We start from the raw sequence: 23,081 nt of genomic DNA, 5'->3' as shown, positions 1-23,081 counted from the left end.
GTGTGTGTATATTTTATATATATATATAGATAGATACACTGTAACTCAGTAACTAGTACTCTAACTTGCTAATACTAGATAAATTACATATAAGTGTCAAGTAAGAAGCATCAAACTAAACATTAGAAGAGTCCTGTATTTTTTCTGCAGTTTGTCCTCAGTTTGGGCACCTGTCATTTTCCATCCACCAGCTAGCTCTCCCCTATACACAATAGCTACAAACCAAGGAGCTTCCTCTGAGACACGAGAAGCCATCCATCCACATATTTTGGAACTGCTGCTCATTTTGTAATGTAACACACATGGAGGTAAGTGTTCTCTACCCTCTTCTGCATACATGAGCTCACACACACCCATGATTGGCTAGTGTCACTGTGACTGACAGGGGAGAGAGAAGTTATCATCCCTCTCACTGAGAAAACATGGACAATTTTCCTTTGTTGCCTCCCAGCCATGGATGGCTGTGTCATCATCAGAATCGTCAGGACTCTGCAAGAAATCTCTGGCTCAAGACCAATAACTATTTATATAAGTGGACAACATGGTGCCAGTTACTCCCATTGTGTGATTCTGGAGCTTTTTTGTTCAAAATGAGTCATCATCTTTGACTGAGTTTGTGCAATGTGTTGCAGAGTCCACTCAGGGGAGACCATAGAGCAGAAGCCTGCACAGTAGATATGGCTAGTCAGACAGTGTATTCAGCTCTCATCCACCCATACTGGTCACAAACACCCTGCACTTCAAGCCAGTAGCATACATGTTGAGAGTAATTACCTAAAGTGCCAATTTAGATGCAACACATAGAATGCTATCTAAAAGTACACTGTTATTAATTAATATGTAAACTGATATTTTCCATCCCATCCATAACCGCTTATCCTGTGCAGGGTTGTGGGCAAGCTGGAGCCTATCCCAGCTGACTATGGGCAAGAGGCAGGGTACACCCTGGACAAGGCACCAGGTCATCACAGGGCCAACACAAAGAAACAAATAACCATTCACACTCATGGTCAATTTAGAACCACCAATTAGCTTAAACTGCATGTCTTTAGACTCTGGGGGAGCACCCGTTGGAAATACACAGAAAGGCCCCCGTCGGCCACTGGGCTTGAACCCAGAACCTTTTTGCTGTGAGGCAACAGTGCTAACCACTACACCACCATGATATTATTTTGCGCAAGAATATTAATTTTACTGTAGTTAGGAAAAGATATTGGCGTCATGACCGATTGATCTATCAGTTGCTAGCTAGCTGACACTGGCTAATCTATCGTACTAATCAAAAATAACCTAAGTATTAGTAACATACCAACTAAAACTATACTGGTGAACAGCAGTCAATTCAACATAACTGAGTTTTTGAGGGGAAAAAAGTACTGCTCTCCATGATTTTCATCTCATTCTGACACCTGCTGCAAGTTACACATCTGAATGTAGAAATGTTCTTTTATTCTTCACTCATTCTGTTGGTAGGGTTTGGATAAAAAGGAGTGACTAGCTAACCTTAACAAACTACTTTGACTGTTAGCTAAGGTGATGCATCAATTGTATATTACTATGTAACTTAACTTGTGTTAGCTGCCTTGATTTATGCCTTAATTTCAGTGACATTGATTTGCTTGTTATATCAGCACAACAATCAAAATGAGCAACATACCATAAAAACTACAGAGAACTCCCTGCTGAGGGTCTGGTAGAACAGCTTTCAGCAGAACACATGAACTGTACTGTCAAGAGCTTCAGGTGTGTGTTGGAAAGTGTGCCTGCCTTCATGAGGACTAATGCCGCTTTTCCACTACAAACGCGGCTGAGCCGTGCCGTGCCGAGTCGAGCTGAGTCGAGCTGAGCAGGGCTGTTGGAGTTGCATTTCGACTACAACCGCGCTGAACCGTGCTGGCTGGAAGTGGGTGGACACATTGGGTGGAGTTAGCGAAAGTGGGTGGACGTCATGTGATGTCGTTAAGCAGCGCAAACAGTGACATCAGTGACAGTGGCGGAACAAGTCAGAGCCGGGCCGGGGGCGGGGCAAATGACCGGGCCCTTTATTAAAGCTTATCATAACATCATTTTAGGCTACAAAATGTCCGCAACTGCGGTGTTTACCAATTTCAACACTACTGGGTGCAACTATGTTATTTAGTACATCAAGTCCTTCAAACGAACATGTAACTCAGAAACAAAAAACATTAGGATACTGTACATGGCTCATAATAAAACATCAATAGCCTATACTGCGCACATTATTTGAAGGGCATACGAATGAGCGCTCAGAGGTTGCAACGGTGACAGGAAGAGTCAGAAATAAAGGAGGGCGGTGCAAACCTCACTGAATGCACTGTGTTTACCAATTTCAACACTACGGGGTGCAACTATGTTATTTTGTACATTAAGTCCTTCAAACGAACATGTAACTCAGAAACAAAAAAAACATTAGGCGACATACTGTACATGGCTCATAATAAAACATCAATAGCCTACTGCGCGCATTATTTGAAGGGCATACGACGAGCCTTGCGCTCCGCGAACTCGTCCACGATGCTCTGTATGTCACTGATTCAGTGATCTTTTCAGCGGTAGTCTCACGACCCGAATAGTAAACAATAAACATGGAGGACATGGAGTCGTTAGTGTTGCTGGTCTTGGTGCTGTGGCTTGTTGTCACCGACAACGCCAACAGATACTGGCAAGAGCGTATAGATGAGGCGAGGCGCATAAGGCTTCAGAAATTCTCGTAATTCGTAATTATTCTTCTTCCGGGTTTGCAGTGTTTACAGATCCCAGCGTGCTCGTGGGGCGTGTGTGGGCATGTGAGGACACTCCTCCTCACCAATCAGTGCACAGGGGAGTGTCTGCTCACGCCCCCAGCCTCACTCGGCACGGTTTGGCTCGCTTCAGCCCCACTCCAAAACGGTGCGAGTTTTAGGGGCTAAGCAGGGCTGAAGCGAGCTGAGTCGTGCTGGTTTTTGGTAGTCGAAATGCGAGCCGTGTCGGGCTGAAGTGAGCTGAAAAAGGGTAGTGGAAAAGGGCCATAAGTGTCATGTCAACCATCTCATCAATCATGCCCAATTATCATCAAACAATTCCTATAAAACACATTTATCATCAAGAAAAATATTGGGGGAGATATGAAAAAAATGATAGAACACTATTCCTGAAAATAATGAATACCTTCCATTCACTAACATGAACTAATTTTTTATAACATAGTTAAAAGTTGTAATGCAGCCAGCCAATTGAGGGCCTCAGAGACAGTATGGTTTCACTTTTTCACCACTGTTGCAGTGTCCACCCATATATACAATCATTACTCAAGACCCCAGTGGTGTGGTGAGATTTCTACTGGTTGCAAGCTTAGAATAAGAAGATAAATTAGTTTTTCTTGCCAATATATTACAGGAGCTCCATAATTCAGTCCATTTTAAGAGTTAGCTACCAGCTGTATAATATTCTCTGTTGCCTTGCACAATTTGCAGTTTTCTTTGCAGTAACAATAGATTTAGCCCACCAACTACTGCCTTAGCCATTTGGAACAGGGTGAAGCAGAGCAAATATGAAGCTCTGCAGGGGACTGTGAACTAAAGACAAAAGCTAGAGCAAGTACCTGTGGTGATTTGCTGTGGATGTGGCCCAGCAAGGCTGTTGACGTCTTGAGTCTCGAGTCCACTACTCCTCCCAGTGGAGGTTCTTTTCCTGGTATGCTGTTGTAGTAATCATGTTCCAAAAACATGTCATCATCGTCCCATGCTGACTCTTCTGTCCTTACATTTCTAAGATAATCATAAAATGTCAGTTTGTGCATAAATACAACTTCATATTGTGTGTGTGTGTGTGTCTATCTATATACATATATATGTGTGTGTGTGTGTGCGCGCGCGCGCGTGTGTTAAGGGTTAATACACTCAATTTCATAATTATTGGAATTAATTTCATAATTATAATTATTATGAAGAGAAGTGACAAAGAAATTATGAAATAAATTAAAAGTTGCAGCATGGCACAGTGAGGAGCATTCTCACACCAAACACAGTTTGCTCCTAAACACGTGTTAAGTGTGAACATCAAAAACACATTTTGGCTACAACTGGATGACCTATTCTTTAAATACTTTTAAATTTGATTAATGCTTAATTATTTGAATGATTGGATTGGAGGACTGTGTATATTGTGATTTACTCATATGAGATGAAATTATAATTCAGAATCTCTATTAGCTGATATATTATCATGATAACTTTACTGAACAAGTATTAGACTTTGAATGGCAAATAGAACCCAAGAAAAACAGACTTGCTTCACATGCACGAGACAGTTACTTTATTTATGAACCACTGTCACTGGGGTGATGACGTGAATTTTGCTTATTGAAGTTCCCAAAAGTCAGGCATGTACAACAATGGTGTGTGTAAGTATGAAGTGCTATTCTTGTTGTTTGTTCTTTTTAGTACAAATTCTTATTGTTTGTTGCCGTCTTTTGTGAGCAATTGTCCTTATTTAGTTCTATTTTTATTATATTCTTTTTTTTAAACTTAGTCTACATTTATCTATATTTTACTTTGTATTTGAGCTGCTGCAACACCTGAACTTCCCCTCATGGGGATCAAAAAAGGAATGTCTTGTCTTGTAGTACCTTTAGCATCTACATTTCCAGCATCCCTAAATGGCATTATTTGTTCTTCTAAGTATTATGATATTTTACCCCAAAACCTGGTGGCCTCTGCCACTAGGTTAAGAACTTTCAGCAATAACACATTATGTTTACTCTGTTACATGTATTTAAGTAAACTTTTTCCAGTAAATTGTACTTACAAGAGTAGTAATGTAATACTTTTCACTCTTACTCGAGTACATTTATGACTTAAAAATGTACTTATTCTCCGTTACATTAGACGACATGCTTCATGCTACTTTTATTTAATTTATTAAATTATTTTTATTCACACACAGCTTCTACAATATAGACTGCTTTGATACACTGAGATTGAACAAACAAATTGACAAACATAAAGACCAAGACTGTGTTATGTTTTAAGAGATTAAACAGTGTTGTGACTTTGGTATTGGTTTAATTAAAAAAAAGTGCACTTTATTTTCATTCACTTTCCATTGATTTTAGTTTATTCGGCTGGCATGCGTGCACGTGCACACACACACACGGCTCTGTGTTGCTCAGGTCCCTCTCCCTCCCTCTCGAAACTAACCTGTGGCAAAATTGCCTTAATTTATTTTATTTGGGAAATATTAGTTTTTTTCCTTTCTTAAATTAGGAATAGTACTTGAATGAGCAGCTTTTATGTTATGTTTATTAGACAAGAACTTAAATTTTTTATTTTATTTTGGTATTTACTGATATTCTGATACATTTGAATGTAATCCATTATAGATGTAATACATCATCATATGAAGTTACTACTTGAGTAGCCATTTTGTGAGGTTCTTTTTTACTCATAGTCAAGCTGTTATTTTGATGAGTACTTTTACTTCTATTTGAGTTATTATTATTATTATTATTATTATTATTATTATTATTATTATTATTATTATGATAAAGTAACAATACTTTTACTTGAGAGCTTACTTGTAGTTTTTACTTACTCTACCCACCTCTGACTTTCAGTGTCATTTCCCTAATATACATTCAAATGAACACAGAAATGGTCAGTGGTGGATTTAGGTATGGGCAACATGGACATTAAAAAAAATTTAAAAAATCAATAAATTGGAATGGTGACATTTGCAAAATTGGTTTTCTAACATTCATTTACACACCACATCAGTGATATGTCAGTGACCTGATCTCTCACTCAGAAGTACGAGTTGGGGAGGGAGACGTAGAGGGTAGATTGACCTCAGCTCTCCCCACTGAAGCCCGAGGTAGGGGGGAGTGTAGGATTCTATTACCTTTAACCGTGTATAAGACTAATGCAATTAGCAAAATCAGAGAAAAATGTGCAAAAGACAAAGCTATGCAGCTATGTCATCTTTTCATGAGTATATTATTATGGATATAATGAAATAGGCTAATAATGAAACATTTAAATTTTTAGCCAATGTTGCTATGTTGATTGCGATGCTATTACACATAGGGTGGCAATATTCTATTTTCTGTCCAACTAGCTTACATAATACCTTTCAGCGCCCCTTATATAAGGGGCACTGAAAGGGGGTGGGGTTCACCCAGGGCACGATACAAGATAGAACCGCCACAAGAAATAATTGCGAGCCATCTCTACTACTGTCCTCAAAGCTCACTAGATATTACAGAAAGAGGCTCACTGTACTGATATTCTCTGCAGCTGAAGGGCCAATTAGAGGTGCCAGAAAAATTAAGTCACTGTTTTACAGAAATTACAGTACTTAAAACTTTGTGTCCTCATAAGTTTAAGCTAAAATGAGCTTAAATTGTGTGTATTGTTCATTTCACAGATAATAATTAGTGACACAGCAGGTAGTGTTAGTGCACTACCCAAAAAGCCAGAGGACAATGACAGAGGCCATTTATTAGTTCTTCGACCAAAACAGGAGATGATGGAAATATGAGCAGTGTGTATTCAGTTTCCCTCTTTTCCACAGCCAATAAATGGAGCTGGGACACCAAAGAACAAGTGTTGTTGATCAGTGTGTACTATATTGTTTAAACATCATTGCTATACCCAAATCATCAGTAAAAGTAGCATGGTTCCTGGAAGCAATATGCATAAGAATGGAATATATTTTTATTATTATTCTAAAAGAAATATGGTAGAACAAGAATCCTTCTGACTGCTTCTAACACCATTCGAATGTCTAAGTTTTACATCAGTGTTAGCTGACTCAATCCTGATACTGTCTTTTATCTGTGCAGGCTGGGGGAAATACTCATATTTGAGAAGTTGTTCACTTTGGGTCTATGCTATAAGAATAAGCTAAAAATAAATCTGCACATCCTCTGTGAATAGACACTCATAAGCTACACAAAACCGACAAGCAAAATGTATGGTGGCAGGGAAGTAGTTTAATATGATTAAAAATAATGAAAAAAAAATGGGTTACAGCACAGTATATAACTTTCACCTGTCCAGGCTGGGCGTGGCTTTGGGTGGACTGTGCAGGTACTGTTTGAATTGCAGCTCGAAGGCTTGGCCGATCGTACTGATAATGCTCTGTGCAAGGTTTGCACAGCACTCCAGAATATGACATGCTGAAAGTACAAGAACCAAGCATGTTTAATTTGGGAAAGAAAGTGATCTTGTGTATACTCAAAAACTAATAACTGTTGGATGAGAAATGTCTTGAGTGGTTACAGGCCACAAGTACAAACCTATGAAAGGAAAAATAACCTTGCCACATGAACATAAGAAAACTGTCTTCCACAGACACACAGGTCACATAAGCAGATGTATGGCATGGTATAACAAGAGATGCATTTCCACAAGAAAATGTGAAGTGTGATTGTTCAACAGTAGTAAAGTCTGCTAAGTGTAACTGCACAGATCAGGCTTGGGAATTTTCAGCAGCTATATTTGTCATGCTCCGCCCTGGACATCCACTCTGGAGATTACGGATCTCTCATGCCAGCGCCGATCCGAATCCGGGACAGGAATTTCCTCTCACCTGTATTCACGTCCTGGTTTTCACTGCTGTGTATAAATAAGCCGTTTTCAGACTCAGACTTTGCCGGAACATCTAATTTGTTTCTTTAGCCGTTTCTGTGTCTCTCTTACTGTTCATGGTTATTAGTGTGCTTGCTCAAGCACACAGCAGCCGAAGGCAAGCACACTATTGTTCTTCTTAAGTTTACTTATTCTGCCTTATTCCGACACATTTTTGGATCCACTACTAGAGCATTCGAGATAGAGACACCATTGCAACTCTGAGACGTCTGGCCCGAAGTGGTGTGGTGTGCTTGTATACAGCTTTTGGATCAACGCGCCCATTCTCTTGTTCTTGTTGTTTTTCCCCATAGAGAATGAATAGGGCTCATGAATCGAATCGTCCTACTCGGACACACTCCATCGCAGATGCACCAAACCTCATGTGATACTTCAGGCCAACTCCCCCGACACGTACATGCAATCGGTTCTGACCTGCACTCATATTTTTCCTTTCTTTTTGCTCATCCCTTTTTCCTCCATAGGCTTGCATTGATTTTTGGCCCCATTGAAAATGAATGGTGTTTCAGGAGAAAAACTTTCACTCCCCATCAATTTTTTTAACCAAGTGACCAAACTTCAAGAAACTTCACTTGATGCCTCAGGCCAAGTCCCCGCACAGATCTATCCCCTCATCTGAGACCTGCACTCGTCTTTTCCTTGGTTTTCACGCATCTCTTTTTACCTCCATAGGCTTCCATTGATTTTTGGCCCCATTCAAATGAATGGAGTTTTGCTCAGTAACACTTCACCACACATCTACCGAACTTCATATGGCACCTCAGGCCAAATCACCCATCACACACGATATCGGTTCTGACCCACACTCGTCTTTGTCTTGCCTTTCATCTGTCTATTTTTTCTCCATTTTGCCACTAATCAATGGAAGCTTGACTGAGTCATTCCTCCCTTCCCCTATAGGTGATGATGCATTTGGCAAGGATCTGCTCATTTGAGACTTTGACAGCAAATCAACTTCAACTCAATGGCCACTTTATTAGGAATACTGACACGCACACACGATAGCAGTTAGCATATAAGCATTCACGTTACCATGCTAGCTGTTAGCATGTTACCCATTACGATATCATGCCTGCTGTTAGCTCACGAGTTGTTAGCATGTTCACCATTAGCATGTTATCATGAGAGCTGTTAACATGTTAGCATTAGCATGGTAGCATGCAGAGTTCGCATGTTTGCTGTTAGTGAGTTCGCCTGAGCATGTTAGCATGCTAACTGTTAGCATGTTAGCCTGTTAGCATGTCACCCTCAGCGTGTTAGCATGCTAAAAGTTAACATACTAGCCATTAGCATGTTAGCTGTTAACATGATAGCTGTCAGCATATTAGCCTTAAAGTGTTAGAATTTTAACAAATAGCATGTTAATCATTAGCATGCTAGAATGCTAGCTGTTAGCATGTTATCTATTAGCATGTTAGCATTAACGTGTTAACATGTTAGCTTTTAGCATGTTAGTATGCTAACTGTTAGCATACTAGTTGTTAGCATGTTGGCATTAGCATGTTGGCATGCTAGCTTTTAGCATGCTAGCATGATAGCTGTTCTGCTACAGCTCAGCAAGCACACTTTGCATTTTCTCTGCGGAAATGCAGTCTAGTTTTCTCTAGTGACTTTTTCTTGTTCATGGTTTTTGCACTAGCATTCTTCTGGTTCATGGTGTTTTTTTTTGCACTAAGGGTTATTTCAGATTCATCATTTCTTGCACTAAGGGTCTTTTCTTGTTCATGGTTTTTTGCGCCAGTGTTTTTGTCTCTGCCTGTCTCATGCTTTTGTCAAGTTGTTTGTCTTATTTTGTCCGGACTATTTTTGCCATTTGTTTTTTTGTCCTGTTTGTTTGCCTTTTTGCCATGCCCTTTTTTCCCTGAATTAAATTATATTATTTATTGGATTACTGTCTGTGTTCTGCTTGTGGATCCTAACTTCACCATACCTCCACCCACCCAAACAATATTGGATATTCTTGAACTGTGGCTATCGGAAACCCGAAGGGTTACAGAGTTCTCCCAAGTGTTTCCCCATTCATTTCAATGAGGAAAGAAAAACAAAAGAATGACTGGGCCAATCAAAAAGCTGTGATCACAGTGTTAGGACAGACCTGTGAGTGATGGATGGCATTGATATCTCTAAAACTGTAGGAGAAGATAGCCAGAGAAGAAATGTGCATAATAATAATAAAGATCAATAGTCTAATTGCTTATGCAATCATACAAATTATTAGCAATGCAGAAGTGCATAATTAAATTAAAAACCTACTCCGTAGCAGAATTCTGAGATTAACAACTAACCTCTTTGATTGACAGGATCTTTGGCCACATATGCAACATAATCAGGTGTATCCTGAAAAATAAAACGACTTTTGTTATATTCAGTACCACAACATTTTCAGCAGCTGTGAATGTGACAGATATTCATTCATTCTTATTCAGTAACGACTCTATCCTGATCACAGTTGTGGTGGCACATCAAACAAAGCAATTAACTAGAAATTAAAGAGCCGCTTTAACTTCTGAATGACCAGTCATCCTGCCATGGTGACAAACGCTTCATAAAAGACCAGATGTACTAAAATTTGGCCAAGTCATTGAAATTTTGCATGTTTTTCTGAAGTAATTAATGGTATTCTGTGAAGAAGAAAAAAGTGTCAGCAGAAGTTGGTGTCATGACTTTTTTTATGAAAAAAAAATCCCTGATAAAGAATTACATCCAAAATAGTTTTCTGATGGACCATTAAAGTGTACCAGTACTGGTCATGCTTACAACATTAATCATGCTTTATGTATTATTTATAGACAAAAGATGCGCACATTCAGTAAAAAAAACACTGTAAAAGCACTTTTGTGGACAATTTTATTCCATGAATTACCCACGGAGGCAGAACCACAGGGAGCAGCCATTGTCGGACAGGAAGTGGCGTACAGTCGTTGATTCCGGGTTATCGGGTGCGAGTAAACAAGCAGTGTTCTGTGGGTCAAGATTCCCAGTTCCCAGTCAATTAACTTCAGAACACGTTGAATAAATATAGATCTAATAGTTGTAATAGATCTTTATTTTAGGGCATATATATATTATTTCATGGCATTATGTGCAAGTAGATTTGGTTGTACTTTGGGGTTGAGAGCTTCGCCGGCAAAGCTCCAGAGGTTTAGAATGAGTAGGTTATGTATTGAGATAAATATCTTCATGAGTTTTTTATCATATAAGCATGATAAACATATTGACATAAACGTTATACTTTACACTTTCCTCTGTGCCCACTGCCAAATAATATTATAGCTTTTAAATTACCTAAATTAGATGAATCATAAAACTTGTCACCTTACTTGGTCACACCAGAGTCGGAGCACTGATCGCCCACTTCCGCATTCATAAAAGATTATTCACATGGTAACGGCATGATAATCACTTTCACTCTTTCGGTTTCGATTGGTTTCTCTTTCGTGGTGGGAACGCCTACCATAAACAGGATAAAATCTGTCAGACATAGTTTGGGCTATTTGGAGGTAAAACTTGTTGCGAGATGGCACACAGATTTTATGCGCTTCGGATGATTCAGGACAGCGATTCAATCCACGATTCATTTTATGATTCAGGACAGCGATTCAGGCGGCATGGTGGTGTAGTGGTTAGCGCTGTTGCCTCACAACAAGAAGGTTCTGGGTTCAAGCCCCGTGGCCGGCGAGGGCCTTTCTGTGCGGAGTTTGCATGTTCTCCCCGTGTCTGCGTGGGTTTCCTCCGGGTGCTCCGGTTTCCCCCACAGTCCAAAGACATGCAGGTTAGGTTAACTGGTGACTCTAAATTGACCGTAGGTGTGAGTGTGAATGGTTGTCTGTGTTTATGTGTCAGCCCTGTGATGACCTGGCGACTTGTCCAGGGTGTACCCCGCCTTTCGCCCGTAGTCAGCTGGGATAGGCTCCAGCTTGCCTGTGACCCTGTAGAACAGGATAAAGCGGCTAGAGATAATGAGAGATGAGATGAGGACAGTGATTCAATTTCAGGACAGGAAATCAATTCATTATTCAGTTCATGATTCAGGACAGCGATTCAGTTCAATCTTAAGAACTGCAGCACTGACAATGAAAGGTGCTTTTTTTTACTTCGACTTGATCCAGCCAAAGATCAGCTCGAGTAAGTGTAAATATTTCTTATATTTCTTATGAGCAGATCTGTTGATAAAGTGTTATCTTATGGCCCTTTTCCACTACCCTTTTTCAGCTCACTTCAGCTCATTTCAGCCCGACACGGCTCGCGTTTCGACTACCTCAGAGCGGCGCGACTCAGCTCGCTTCAGCCCTACCCAGCACCCAAAACTCGCACGGTTTTGGAGTGGGGCTGAAGCGAGCCAAACCGAGCCGAGTGGGGCTAGGGGCGTGAGGAGACACTCCCCTGTGCACTGATTGGTGAGGAGGAGTGTCCTCACATGCCCACACACACTCCGCGAGCACACTGGGATCTGTAAACACCGTAAACCCAGAAGAAGAAGAATTACGAATTACGAGAATTTCTGAAGCCTTATGCGCCTCGCCTCATCTATACGCTCTTGCCAGTATCTGTTGGCGTTGTCGGTGACAACAAGCCACAGCACCAAGACCAGCAACACTAACGACTCCATGTTTATTGTTTACTCTCCGGGTCGTGAGACTACCGCTTAAAAGGTCACTGATGTCACTGTTTGCGCCGCCTAACGACATCACATGACGTCCACCCACTTTCGCTAACTCCACCCACTTCCAGCCAGCACAGTTCAGCTCGGTTGTAGTCGAAATGCAACTCCAACAGCCCCACTCAGCTCGACTCAGCCCAACTCAGCACGGCACGGCTCAGCCCAACTCAGCCACATTGGTAGTGGAAAAGCGGCATTAGACTGTTGTTTGCAGCATGGAGTCAGTAACCAGTCAACTGCAGCCCATCAGTCGGACAAACTAATGACTGTGCATCACTACCAGTGCTAGAACAGCCCATGAAGGAGGCAACATGCCGCTGACCATGCCTGACTGGCGGAGCAGTGACTTAAAACTCACGTGTACTTGACAAGCACTTATGACGAATGTTATATGACGGAACCACTGGTATCATACGTGATCTTTTGAAATAGTTAGTAATTAAAATTCACTTCAGGTACCCTTTAATTAAATGAGTTTTTGTTCTTCTTCATAGTCTTTGCTACAGTGAGTTATACAGTCTTTGTGGCATACTGCATGATTTGTATTGAAGCATTATTTGCCAAGATAGCATCAAGATATCCGTAAACAATCCACTACACACAAGCTGCTAGATATGAGCCTAAAGATCCAAAAATTGTGTTTTGTAATGTGAAGAAAACAATCAGTAAGCCTTTAAAGATGTCTGTTAAAGGAAGTTTTCATCTTGCTAAAAGATACACTATATGTTGTGACTGAGAGTTTTGAGGCCTCACCGTGTCTCCTCCAGAAGCAAAGGAGATGGACTGCATAGGGTGATGTGCTATCACCTGAGAGAGAGAGAGAGAGAGAGAGAGAGAGCACCTCTAAATTAATATAATGATAAAAGGCCAAAACTGATTTCCATAAAAGGTTGGACTGATCTACTGACATAAGCTTTCCATTACTTTCTCATACTGATATTGTCTTTGACTCCTGTTTTCACATCCCATCTCATCTGTATTTTGTAAGATGCTCAGGATACTAGAACCTGTGAAGGATTCTAACCTGTCTTGTTGTCGGGTCAAGCAAATTCAGCCCCTCTATTGAGATGTTGATAGCAATACACATGCCAGCGAAATGCAAATTACTCTTTCCCATGACAGCATGAAGGGATTTGTTGGCAGCCTGCAACAGACAAAATCAGAATAATTTATATTAAAGCTACATAATTTATGTATCTTTAATATAAATTCCCATTTTATAAATAAATTTGTATGCTCTCAAGTGCTCACCTTCTTCTTCCACACCCCTTTCCCTCCTGGAACTATTTCACACAGCCTGTTGATAGCCTCTCTGAAGACACATTTAGACTTTTAGGTTATATTTTTAATATACTGTACGTATGTATAAAATAAGATTATTATAGCACTGTAGTATTGGTTCATCTCTCTTTTAACAAAAGGTCCACAGTCTATAATAATCAATACTAAAATAATTTACTCTAAACTGATCCAATGCACCCACATAATTTGTGCTTTTTACCTCCAGTAAGATGATCAGCACTACTCAGAGATACACACAAGAGATAATCATTGATGTCCAATCTAATCAGTCTCAAGATATGTCTCAAACATTTTAGCATCAATACTTACGTAATATAGTCATATAATTATTTTTATATAATAAATGGTAGATGTCTCTAGCCACATGGTTACTCAAAAGATTCATTAGTGGCTTTTGCAAGTTAGTATCAGGAATACATGTCGACTTTATTCTCTAAACATATTACTCTATAAACATTCTACCAATCAGAGACTGCGTTTCTCCCCAGTACACCACTTTATAACACTCCATGAGTGTGAAACTCCTCTCAAACACATTCCTCTTCCAAACACACCACTCTACCCCAGCCTTCTTTGTTTTCAACACTCTTCATGGTCCAACTCACTGCAGCTCTTCAGTCATTAAGCAGCAGCATCAATAATACATGTCTATCTGCATTTGCTTGGCTCTGGCAGCACTTAAGGCCACTGTGGGCTTTGGGGATTAGGTTACTGCTGATCAATAACCAGGAGCAGGAGAAGACTGCACCATTCCTGCAGGAAAACCAGCTCTGTGAGCAGCAAAATGTTTCTGTGCTATGCTAAACTGAACAGTTTTAAGGCTCTTGTAACAATATACTGAATTTACATCAGTTATATGGTATAAACTACAAATCATTAATGCCACTAAAAGACCAAACTGAGAAGCTTACCTTGTCACTTGTGTTCTTGTAGTGAAGTCCAGTGAACGCATTGATTTAAGCACCTCAATACAGCCTAAATACTGTAACGATATGAACAAACAGAGGAAAAATCTTTTGTTTTGTGATAGCCACTGATGTTTAAAAAAGGGAAAAGACCAATCCAAATGGCAAAGACTTGGCTTCATAATTTCAGTCACAAAATAACTGCAAGACCTGCATCAGCCAGCTGACACACCCTCACACTCACATACACAAACAAACAAAGTAATGCTGATCTTAGAAGACATACATCGCACTGATATTGGAAGAAGCATGCAAAGAAATTCTCACACGCCTCCAGCTGAGCACCATGAAAGAGAACAAAATATATCTTTGTATCCTCAACATTTAAGAGACAGTGTAATGGGTATGTTGTAGACTGCTCTTACAGGATGGGCGGACAGAGGACACTAAAAGCTATCATTTAAAATAACATTTAGTAACTTGTTGCTAATTTCAGTATTTGTCACACAAACCAACCATGAAAGTCTTTCCACTTGTCTAAGGAAAAAAGCTTCATGCACAACCCTCCAAGCTAAGGAAAGTATATTGATTTGATCTCAGTTGTAACTATTTCTTCATATACATTTTGTACACAAAAACACTTGGAATGCCATTTGAGGCCAAAATTAAATACATTTTCACTTAGAGAGCATTGGAGGAGACAACATCTCTATCACAGACATTGCTTATCAAGAGGACTAATATTATTAAGGATAAAGCTATTAAGTAAATTTACATGAGATGTAAGCATGTCAGATCAATGCTGGGTCAGTTTATCCTTAAACTGTGAGTAACATTTATTTTCAAGAAAATGCATTGAATAAAAAAAGCTAATTAAATGCATGATAAAATAATTTGTCTCCTGCACACATTATGATTTCATGACCTCAGTATTGTTTAGTGCATGAGTGAGAAACTCTCTCTTTCTGATATACAAAACCAAATGTAAATAATAGGATGTGCTTGTGGTATTTTATACACTACTGAATAAAAAGAATGGAAGTCATGTTGTTCTATTAAATCACATTTGCAGTGATTCAGGCAGAACATACTATGGCAATATACCAGACTCCATCAGATGTTTATTTCAGTTTCTGCTATCTTCTCATTCATCTATTATCATGTTCATTTTTATGTTGTTTATGGACACATGATTGACCATCACACCCATGTGTGCTTCTGGAACATGCCATTCCAGATTTATTCCCCCTTTGCTGTTATAATAACCTCTGCTCTTCTGGGAAGTCTTTCCACTAGATTTGGAAACATGGCTATTGGTATGTTCCCATTCTACTCAACTAATGGACCTGCTATCCTACAGATAACCTGCAATGTGTGTTTAGATGCTATCGTTGAAGGCAGAGCAAAACAAGACACCTAGAGCAAAGATTCATACCCTGAGACAATGTTGCATTGTAGCTTATTTTATTGTGATGCCAATATAATTCTGGGCTCTCTGGAAAACATGTGATACAAATTATTGTGATTAAAAGTAATTGAATAGAGAAATGTGCCTGAGTAATGCAATTATGCATGCTCAGACTGGCCTCTCTCTCTCTGTCCGAGGTAAGAGAATTAAAGAAAGAGGCTGTTAGCAGAACTGGAGAATTAAGGCCAATAAGTTTGCCAACTTCATGAAGCATGAGGGAGCACAGAGGCGAGAGCAAATATTAGGAATATTCCATAATCATTATGAAAATGTTGGTCAATAGCATTTGTGTGGGGATAGTACACAATTTATAACATACTTATTATATATAACAACACTTGTGTCTGGTCCTTAAAACTGTAGAAATATTTAAAAATGTCTTTTGCATATGTACCCACACCCAGTCACTGTGCTGATGCAGTGTCTTTATCACTGAATTCAATTATACGTCCTACTTCTTCCTGTGATCCTGACGGATAAGCGGTATAAATAATGGATGGATGGATGGATGGATGGATGGATGGACATCCTGCTTCTTGCCATCAACAGTACAACTTAGACACAGGCATTATGCCCAAGACAAAGCTCATTGTTTTGATTTTGCAGCTACATTTCCATGATGCCAAATGTAAAAGTGCCTATCTTGTACTGACTATAAATAAATAAAAATTTTGCTATACTATTTAAATTACTTTTGTAAAAATATTTTTAAAAATTGCAAATGTCTTTTCTCTTCCTTAGAACCATATAACATAAAGCAGTAGATAAATAAATGAATTAATGAATGAAATGATAAGCCATCCGAATTCTAAAAATCTGCAAAATGATATTCAGGAGAAAGCAATGACTTGTCCTGAAACATATTTGATAGATTTTTTTGTTTAATAATTCATTAACTCACCTTGACAATGTAGGAGGCCCCTGTGCTGTTTATTTTGTTGTCTGGGTGCAGCCAGCCCCGCGAGGGCTTATGGATGAAATTGCCTTTGTGGCTAAGATCTTCTCCCCCAAGCCATATGCCCTCCACCCTGGTCCTGCGGTTTATGCCTGTGCGGTAGCTCCCAGCACTGCCTGGATTCCCCTCTGCTGTCTCTGTACCTCCAAAGCCACTAGGACTAGCTGAGCCTGCAACGACCCTTTGTCTTCTCACAGCCTGCAGGGAACAGGGACCCATACAGACAGGGTCACAGGAGTTAAGTGCAGCAGCAAGGCTGGTCATGGGACCGCTGGAAGTTGCAGCTATACTTGAGGCGGCTGGGGATGTTTTAGCCATGGAGGTTTTGTTAGAATCCTTACTGGAGCTGGCACTGCTAGAAGGGCTGCAGCTAAGCAGTGAGTTGGAGAACTTCCACTGGGGCATCTTGGGGATGAGCATGCAGAAGGTGGTGGCACTGTCCTGCTCACCATCCAGGCCAGGAGACTCAGCCAATGCCTGGACTAAGGGTGGAGTGAGGATGGTGGGCTCCATGGGTGGCACTGGTGAGTTTGGTACTGAAGAAGGAGCCACTGTTGTGGCTGCCACCTTCCCGCTCATGGCTAAGCTCTGTATCAGGTCGTCTGAGGAGGTCACAGAGTCGTTGCGAAAGCGGCCATACTTGGGCTTAAGTAGCATGCCCGGAAGAACAGCCTGGTGCAGGGAGGGCAATGATGAGTGGGTATCACTGCCAGTGGATAATAGTGGAAAAAGGAAAGAAAAATGGATAGATGTAACGGAAGAGAAAGGCAATTCTTCCAAAATCCTCAGTGAAGACAGCCTCCTTTGGGGTTGGTGCAATGCTGTAGTCTTTTCTATGCATACGCTATCCCTCCTCCCCTTTCTCTCTCTCTCTTTCTCTCTCTCTATCTCTGTGAAGGCCAACCCTCTCCCTTACAGTCTTAGTTTCTCCCCTGCTTGCGTATTCTCTCTATGAGGTCATGATGTTATTGTTCATTTATCAGCCCTGCCCAGATCCATTCAGTCCTCATTAGCTAACACAGCCTGAGTACCCCCTCCCAGCATTACATCACACTACACACACTCATACACTGTACAGCCTCGCAGTCAACAACAGAGCACTGTCTAGAGAGAAACAAAGAATGCTGTTTATTTCATACACATCAACATATATTTCGTGATCTTTTTTAAACCGCTAAGGCTCGATTCATAGCACTTCATTTTCAAATGGAAATATAACCCAAAGTAGGAATCCTTAATGTCTAATTCACAAACATGGCAATGTATGACAATTTATAATTCTTGCATGTTTGGGCAATCAATCAAATAATTCTTAGCAGTATCTACAAATGATGCAAATGATATTAAGTTGGGATTTAGGAGGTGAGGGAGTCCTGCTTCTTTTGTGCGTATTATGTAGAAACATTACCATTAAATTCATGTAAATATTAGTATATCTGTGAAAAAGGCTTAATTTAATTAACTCCAATTGGCTGACTGTCTTATGTTCTTAGTATTTATTGCTTTTCAGATTTGGCATTAAAATTGTACAAGATTATTTTTAAATTTTTCTGGCATTCAGGATTCATCATATATTTTAGCCTTTGAAAAGCAAAATGAACACTTGATTAAATGCAAAAATATTACAGTAAAGAACTGCCTTGACTAAAAATACTGTATTAAATAAATATAAAATAAATACATTTAAAATAATTTTAAGTACATCTACAAAACATTGTAAGAGTGTATTGTTATGATAACCATTATGCCCTGCTATTACATGCTCTACGAATGTTGGCTTTCCAGAAAAAAATATTTGCATGTGCAAACACCCTTAATATTTTGTAGACAGTGTTAATGGTAAACTGATTTTGTAGACATGGTAGCCCCATTATGGCCTACACCTGCTTAACATGATCAAACACTATCATAGCAAAGCACAAAGTAATTCACAGAGACACAAGTTTTAGCGATTGCACCCACTGTATGATTTTGGCACTGCTGCTTAAGCCTTAAAAATCACAGCATTGTATGTAAATAAAAATTGATGGCAACTCAACAGATCTTCCTTTCAGCAAATAGTCACACTTAGAAATGCAACAACATAAAGAAAAACATAAATTGCTGCTGTTATTTGCGGATTGAATGTTGGTACATTTAAAGCACCTACTGAGTTAACAAACAGTTACATTTACAGTATCCATTAGCCAAGGAGCAAAATAACCAGATGTAAAAGCTTGATCTAATCATGGAAACTCTGTCTTGTTTAGTTCTTTCTTTTCTGGGTTTTTTTTCTATTTCTATTCTACTTTTGGGTGCCACTTTTATATTCATGCAAAATTATAAATTTAAAGGCATTCTGATAATTTAAAAAAAAAAAAAAGATAATTTCTCCAAAAAGGCTGGTGGCTGCTGCACTGTTAGAAACAACATTTAGAAACTTAAGACAATCCAAAGCTAAGATAATTGGACTGAGCATTAGTGACTTCTAAATAACCAGTTGAAATAAGAGCTGCTGGTATCCTGTTGGACATAATGCATGTTTCCCAAACCTCCCAGGGGCCTCAGTACAAATGTACTGGCTAAAATGCTGCAGTTCTGCCCCTGACTACTCAGGGCACTGCTGAGAGCACTGTTTCACAACACTGACTCTATGTGCCAACATTAATATTATTTTATCATTTTTGGCCATTAAATTGTGATTGGCAGGTGACTGTTGCTTAAACTATTATTTTAGTAAATATTAAGACATGGAAGAAGGAATGGTATATCAAGAGTACTGAAAACTGGATAATATATTCACAAGTGCATAGTCCCTTTAAAATGGCTGAACAAACTTAGTTCGAATTACAGGCACCTGACAATCAATTAATAAATGAGAACAGTGCTTTGAACTTGGCATATACCACAGATTCAAAAGAAAGGACTATAGTCAAAGCATTCAGGTCCGAAGATATGAGCAAATATTAAGTTTAGATTTGAACTATTGGTAGTACTAGAGGGCTAAAGTGGCACATACCTAATTTGAAGATAGAGACAGATAGAGGCCTTCTTGCCTAGGCCTCTATCAGTCTACCAAATTTTATGCCACCTGGACAATGACAAGCCTTTCAAATGTTTTTTTTTTTTCCCTGACTTATTAATAATCCCCTAAAATCTAATCAAAGAAAAGTATGTGGATGGAAATATTATTTAATTTTGCAATATGCAAACTATTTTATTTGGCCAAGCTGTTTCTGGGAGCTATTGTTCCATTATTTTCTGTATTATTAAGCAGATTTCATGTATTAATGTTAATTATCTTCAATAGAAGTAGAAGTAATAAGTAATAGAAGTAAAAAGAACAAAGCACTGCATGACAATTAATTGACGTCTGCAAAGCAGAGTTAAAAACTTATGTTGTCTCAATTTATCCATTAAGTATTATAATAATCAGTATAAATTTATTTAATGGTACCTAACATTTTAAATGAAACAAAAAAGTAGAAATAAAGAAGAAAAATATTTTAGAATTCAAATTGATATGTAGTAATAGTACATATAATTTTCCAGATGCTCTCATCTAGAGTAAAATAGAGAAGTACATTGAAAACTCTATTGAAAAACATATTCACAATAGTGCAAACATACCATAAGACTTAAATCTTGTTAGGAGTGCAAGAGTGTGGGAAAGGGGGTGTTCTGAGTTCATCAGAATCAGAAAAAAGCTTTACTGCCAAGTAATTGTTGCAACTACAAGGAATTTGGCTTGGAGTTAAAGTGCTAAATAAATAAATAGTAAATAAAGACAGTCTATTCTAATAAAGGAGCTATAGTGCCTTGCAAAAGTACTCATCCCCCTTGGTGTTTGTCCTGTTTTGTTGCATTACAAGCTGGAATTAAAATGGATTTTTGGGGGATTAGCACCATTTGATTTACACAACATGCCTACCACTTTAAAAGTGCACATTGTTTTTTATCATGACAAAAACAATAATTAAGATAAAAAAAACAGAAATCCGGAGTGTGCATAAGTACTCATCCACCCAAAGTCAATACTTTATAGAGCCACCTTTTGCTACAATTACGGCTGCAAGTCTCTTGGGGTATGTCTCTATTAGCTTAGCACATGTAGCCACTGGAATTTTTGCCCATTCCTCAAGGCAAAACTGCTCCAACTCCTTCAAGTTAGATGGGTTGCGTTGGTGTACAGCAATCTTCAAGTTATGCCACAGATTCTCAGTTGGATTGAGGTCTGGGCTTTGACTAGGCCATTCCAAGACATTTAAATGTTTCCCTTTAAACCACTCCAGTCTAGCTTTAGCAGTATATTTGGGGTCATTGTCCTGCTAGACCATGAACCTTTGTCCCAGTCTCAAACCTCTGGCTGACTCAAACAGCTTTTCCTCCAGAATTGCCCTATATTTAGTGCCATCCATCTTTTTTTCAGTCCTGACAAGCTTTCCTGTCCTTTCAGATGAAAAACATCCCCACAGCATGATGCTGCTACCACCATGCTTCAGGGATGATGTTCTCAGGGTGTTGGGTTTGCGCCACACATGGCATTTCCCGTGATGGCCAAAAAGTTCAATTTTTGTCTAATTTCGTCAGAGAATCTTCTTCCATGTGTTTGGGGAGTCTGCCACATGCTGTTGGGCAAACTCCAAACATGATTTTTTAAGCAACGACTTTTTTCTGGCCACTTTTCCATAAAGCCCTACTCTGTGGAGTGTATGGCTTAAAGTGGTTTTCACATTCCGTACCACCCTCAATCCTCTGGTATCGTAGAACGTACTAATCGAACATTGAAAGACAAACTAACTAAGGCCATGCAGGCCACAGGTTCAAAAAATTGGGTAGACTTATTGCCAGCCACTCTGGCTGAAATTCGTATGACACTACGCGTGGTGTGTGCTTGTGCAGTCCGGTTCCAAAAGATGTTGTCTCGAGGTCCAGCTCGAGCAGGTAACCCTGCCCTGAGCAGCAGTAGAGTGGTCACCAAAGCTCGAGCGGGTAACCCTGCTCCGAGCAGCAGTAGAGTGGTCATGAAAGCTCGTGATGAGGACTGTCATGGTTGTAGTGAGGATGATTGGTCCCAAACGGGGCGCAAGATCTCTGGATAGGGACATAGAAAAAATGTTAATAGCAAACTTGTCATTGTAACACAGCCTTGTTATGGAGCCTTCTTCAATCACGTGGCATGGATCCACTGTGGAAAAAGATCAGTTAAAACAACAGTAAAAGTAATGGCGACTATTTCTGCAGGCCCACTATATCTAGGTTCTCCCAATTGTCCAAATCGTTTAAAAAGACACACCAGCACCTTGTCTCCCACGTGAAAGGGGTGTGTGGGTGCTCCTGGTGGAGATAATATTGTACTATTGACCTTGGCACAAATTTTATGCAACTTATCTATAAGGGCTGCAGAATACTCATCCATATGTGTTTTCAAATCAGAGGTACCCGGAGCCGGAGTTCCCTTCTTCCAGGGGAGAGGGAAAGGTCTTCCAAAATAATTTCGTAGTGTCATACGAATTTCAGCCAGAGTGGCTGGCAATAAGTCTACCCAATTTTTTGAACCTGTGGCCTGCATGGCCTTAGTTAGTTTGTCTTTCAATGTTTGATTAGTATGTTCTACAATACCAGAGGATTGAGGGTGGTACGGAATGTGAAAACACCAGTTTAGTGAGAGATACTTACAAAGGTTTTGTGTGACTTTTGAGGTAATTATTATTATTAATTTCTTATTATTTTATTGTTCTGCTTTTATTGTTCATTTGTTTTACTGTTCAGTGTCCTTGGGTACCTTGAAAGGCGCTTATAAATAAAATGTATTATTATTATTATTATTATTATTATTATTATTATTATTATAACTAGGTATTATTTCTTTTGCCAGAATATGAGTAACTACCTTCGTGTTCTCTAAAGAACAAGGAAAGGCTTCTACCCATTTAGAGAATTTGTCCACAATCAAGATGACAAAAATCAAATGAGAAAGGAAGAGTGTATGCCTCATGTACAATATCAGGCAGTGAACACACAGAGTAACCACAGAGGTATTATAAATATCATCAATTATAAATATTATACACCGTCTGAGGGTTTAGAACAAGAACCATCAACAAAGAGTACTTCCCCCATCCCTAGAGGGCTGGAGGAGAGATCAGACATGATACTAGTA

General features: G+C 39.4%; 1 protein-coding gene across 1 annotated transcript in view; it reads right to left on the bottom strand.

Moving 5' to 3' along the window:
- The window catches only part of shc2 (SHC (Src homology 2 domain containing) transforming protein 2), a 35,641-nt gene extending 18,045 nt beyond the window's left edge, over positions 1–17,596 (bottom strand). Inside the window, exons 1-8 of the mRNA XM_060940619.1 lie at positions 16,886–17,596; positions 14,523–14,593; positions 13,561–13,621; positions 13,334–13,453; positions 13,063–13,116; positions 9,935–9,986; positions 7,051–7,177; positions 3,602–3,767 (exon numbers count right to left, since the gene is read on the bottom strand). Coding sequence (XP_060796602.1) covers positions 3,602–3,767; positions 7,051–7,177; positions 9,935–9,986; positions 13,063–13,116; positions 13,334–13,453; positions 13,561–13,621; positions 14,523–14,593; positions 16,886–17,596 — 1,362 coding nt within the window. The remainder of the gene's footprint in view (positions 1–3,601; positions 3,768–7,050; positions 7,178–9,934; positions 9,987–13,062; positions 13,117–13,333; positions 13,454–13,560; positions 13,622–14,522; positions 14,594–16,885) is intronic.
- Between the last annotated feature and the right edge of the window lie 5,485 nt (positions 17,597–23,081).

This window comes from Neoarius graeffei, chromosome 15, assembly GCF_027579695.1.
Source record: "Neoarius graeffei isolate fNeoGra1 chromosome 15, fNeoGra1.pri, whole genome shotgun sequence".
NCBI lineage: Eukaryota > Metazoa > Chordata > Actinopteri > Siluriformes > Ariidae > Neoarius > Neoarius graeffei.
The sequence above is the reverse complement of the archived record's forward strand: the minus strand, read 5'-3'. Positions and strand labels throughout refer to the sequence as shown.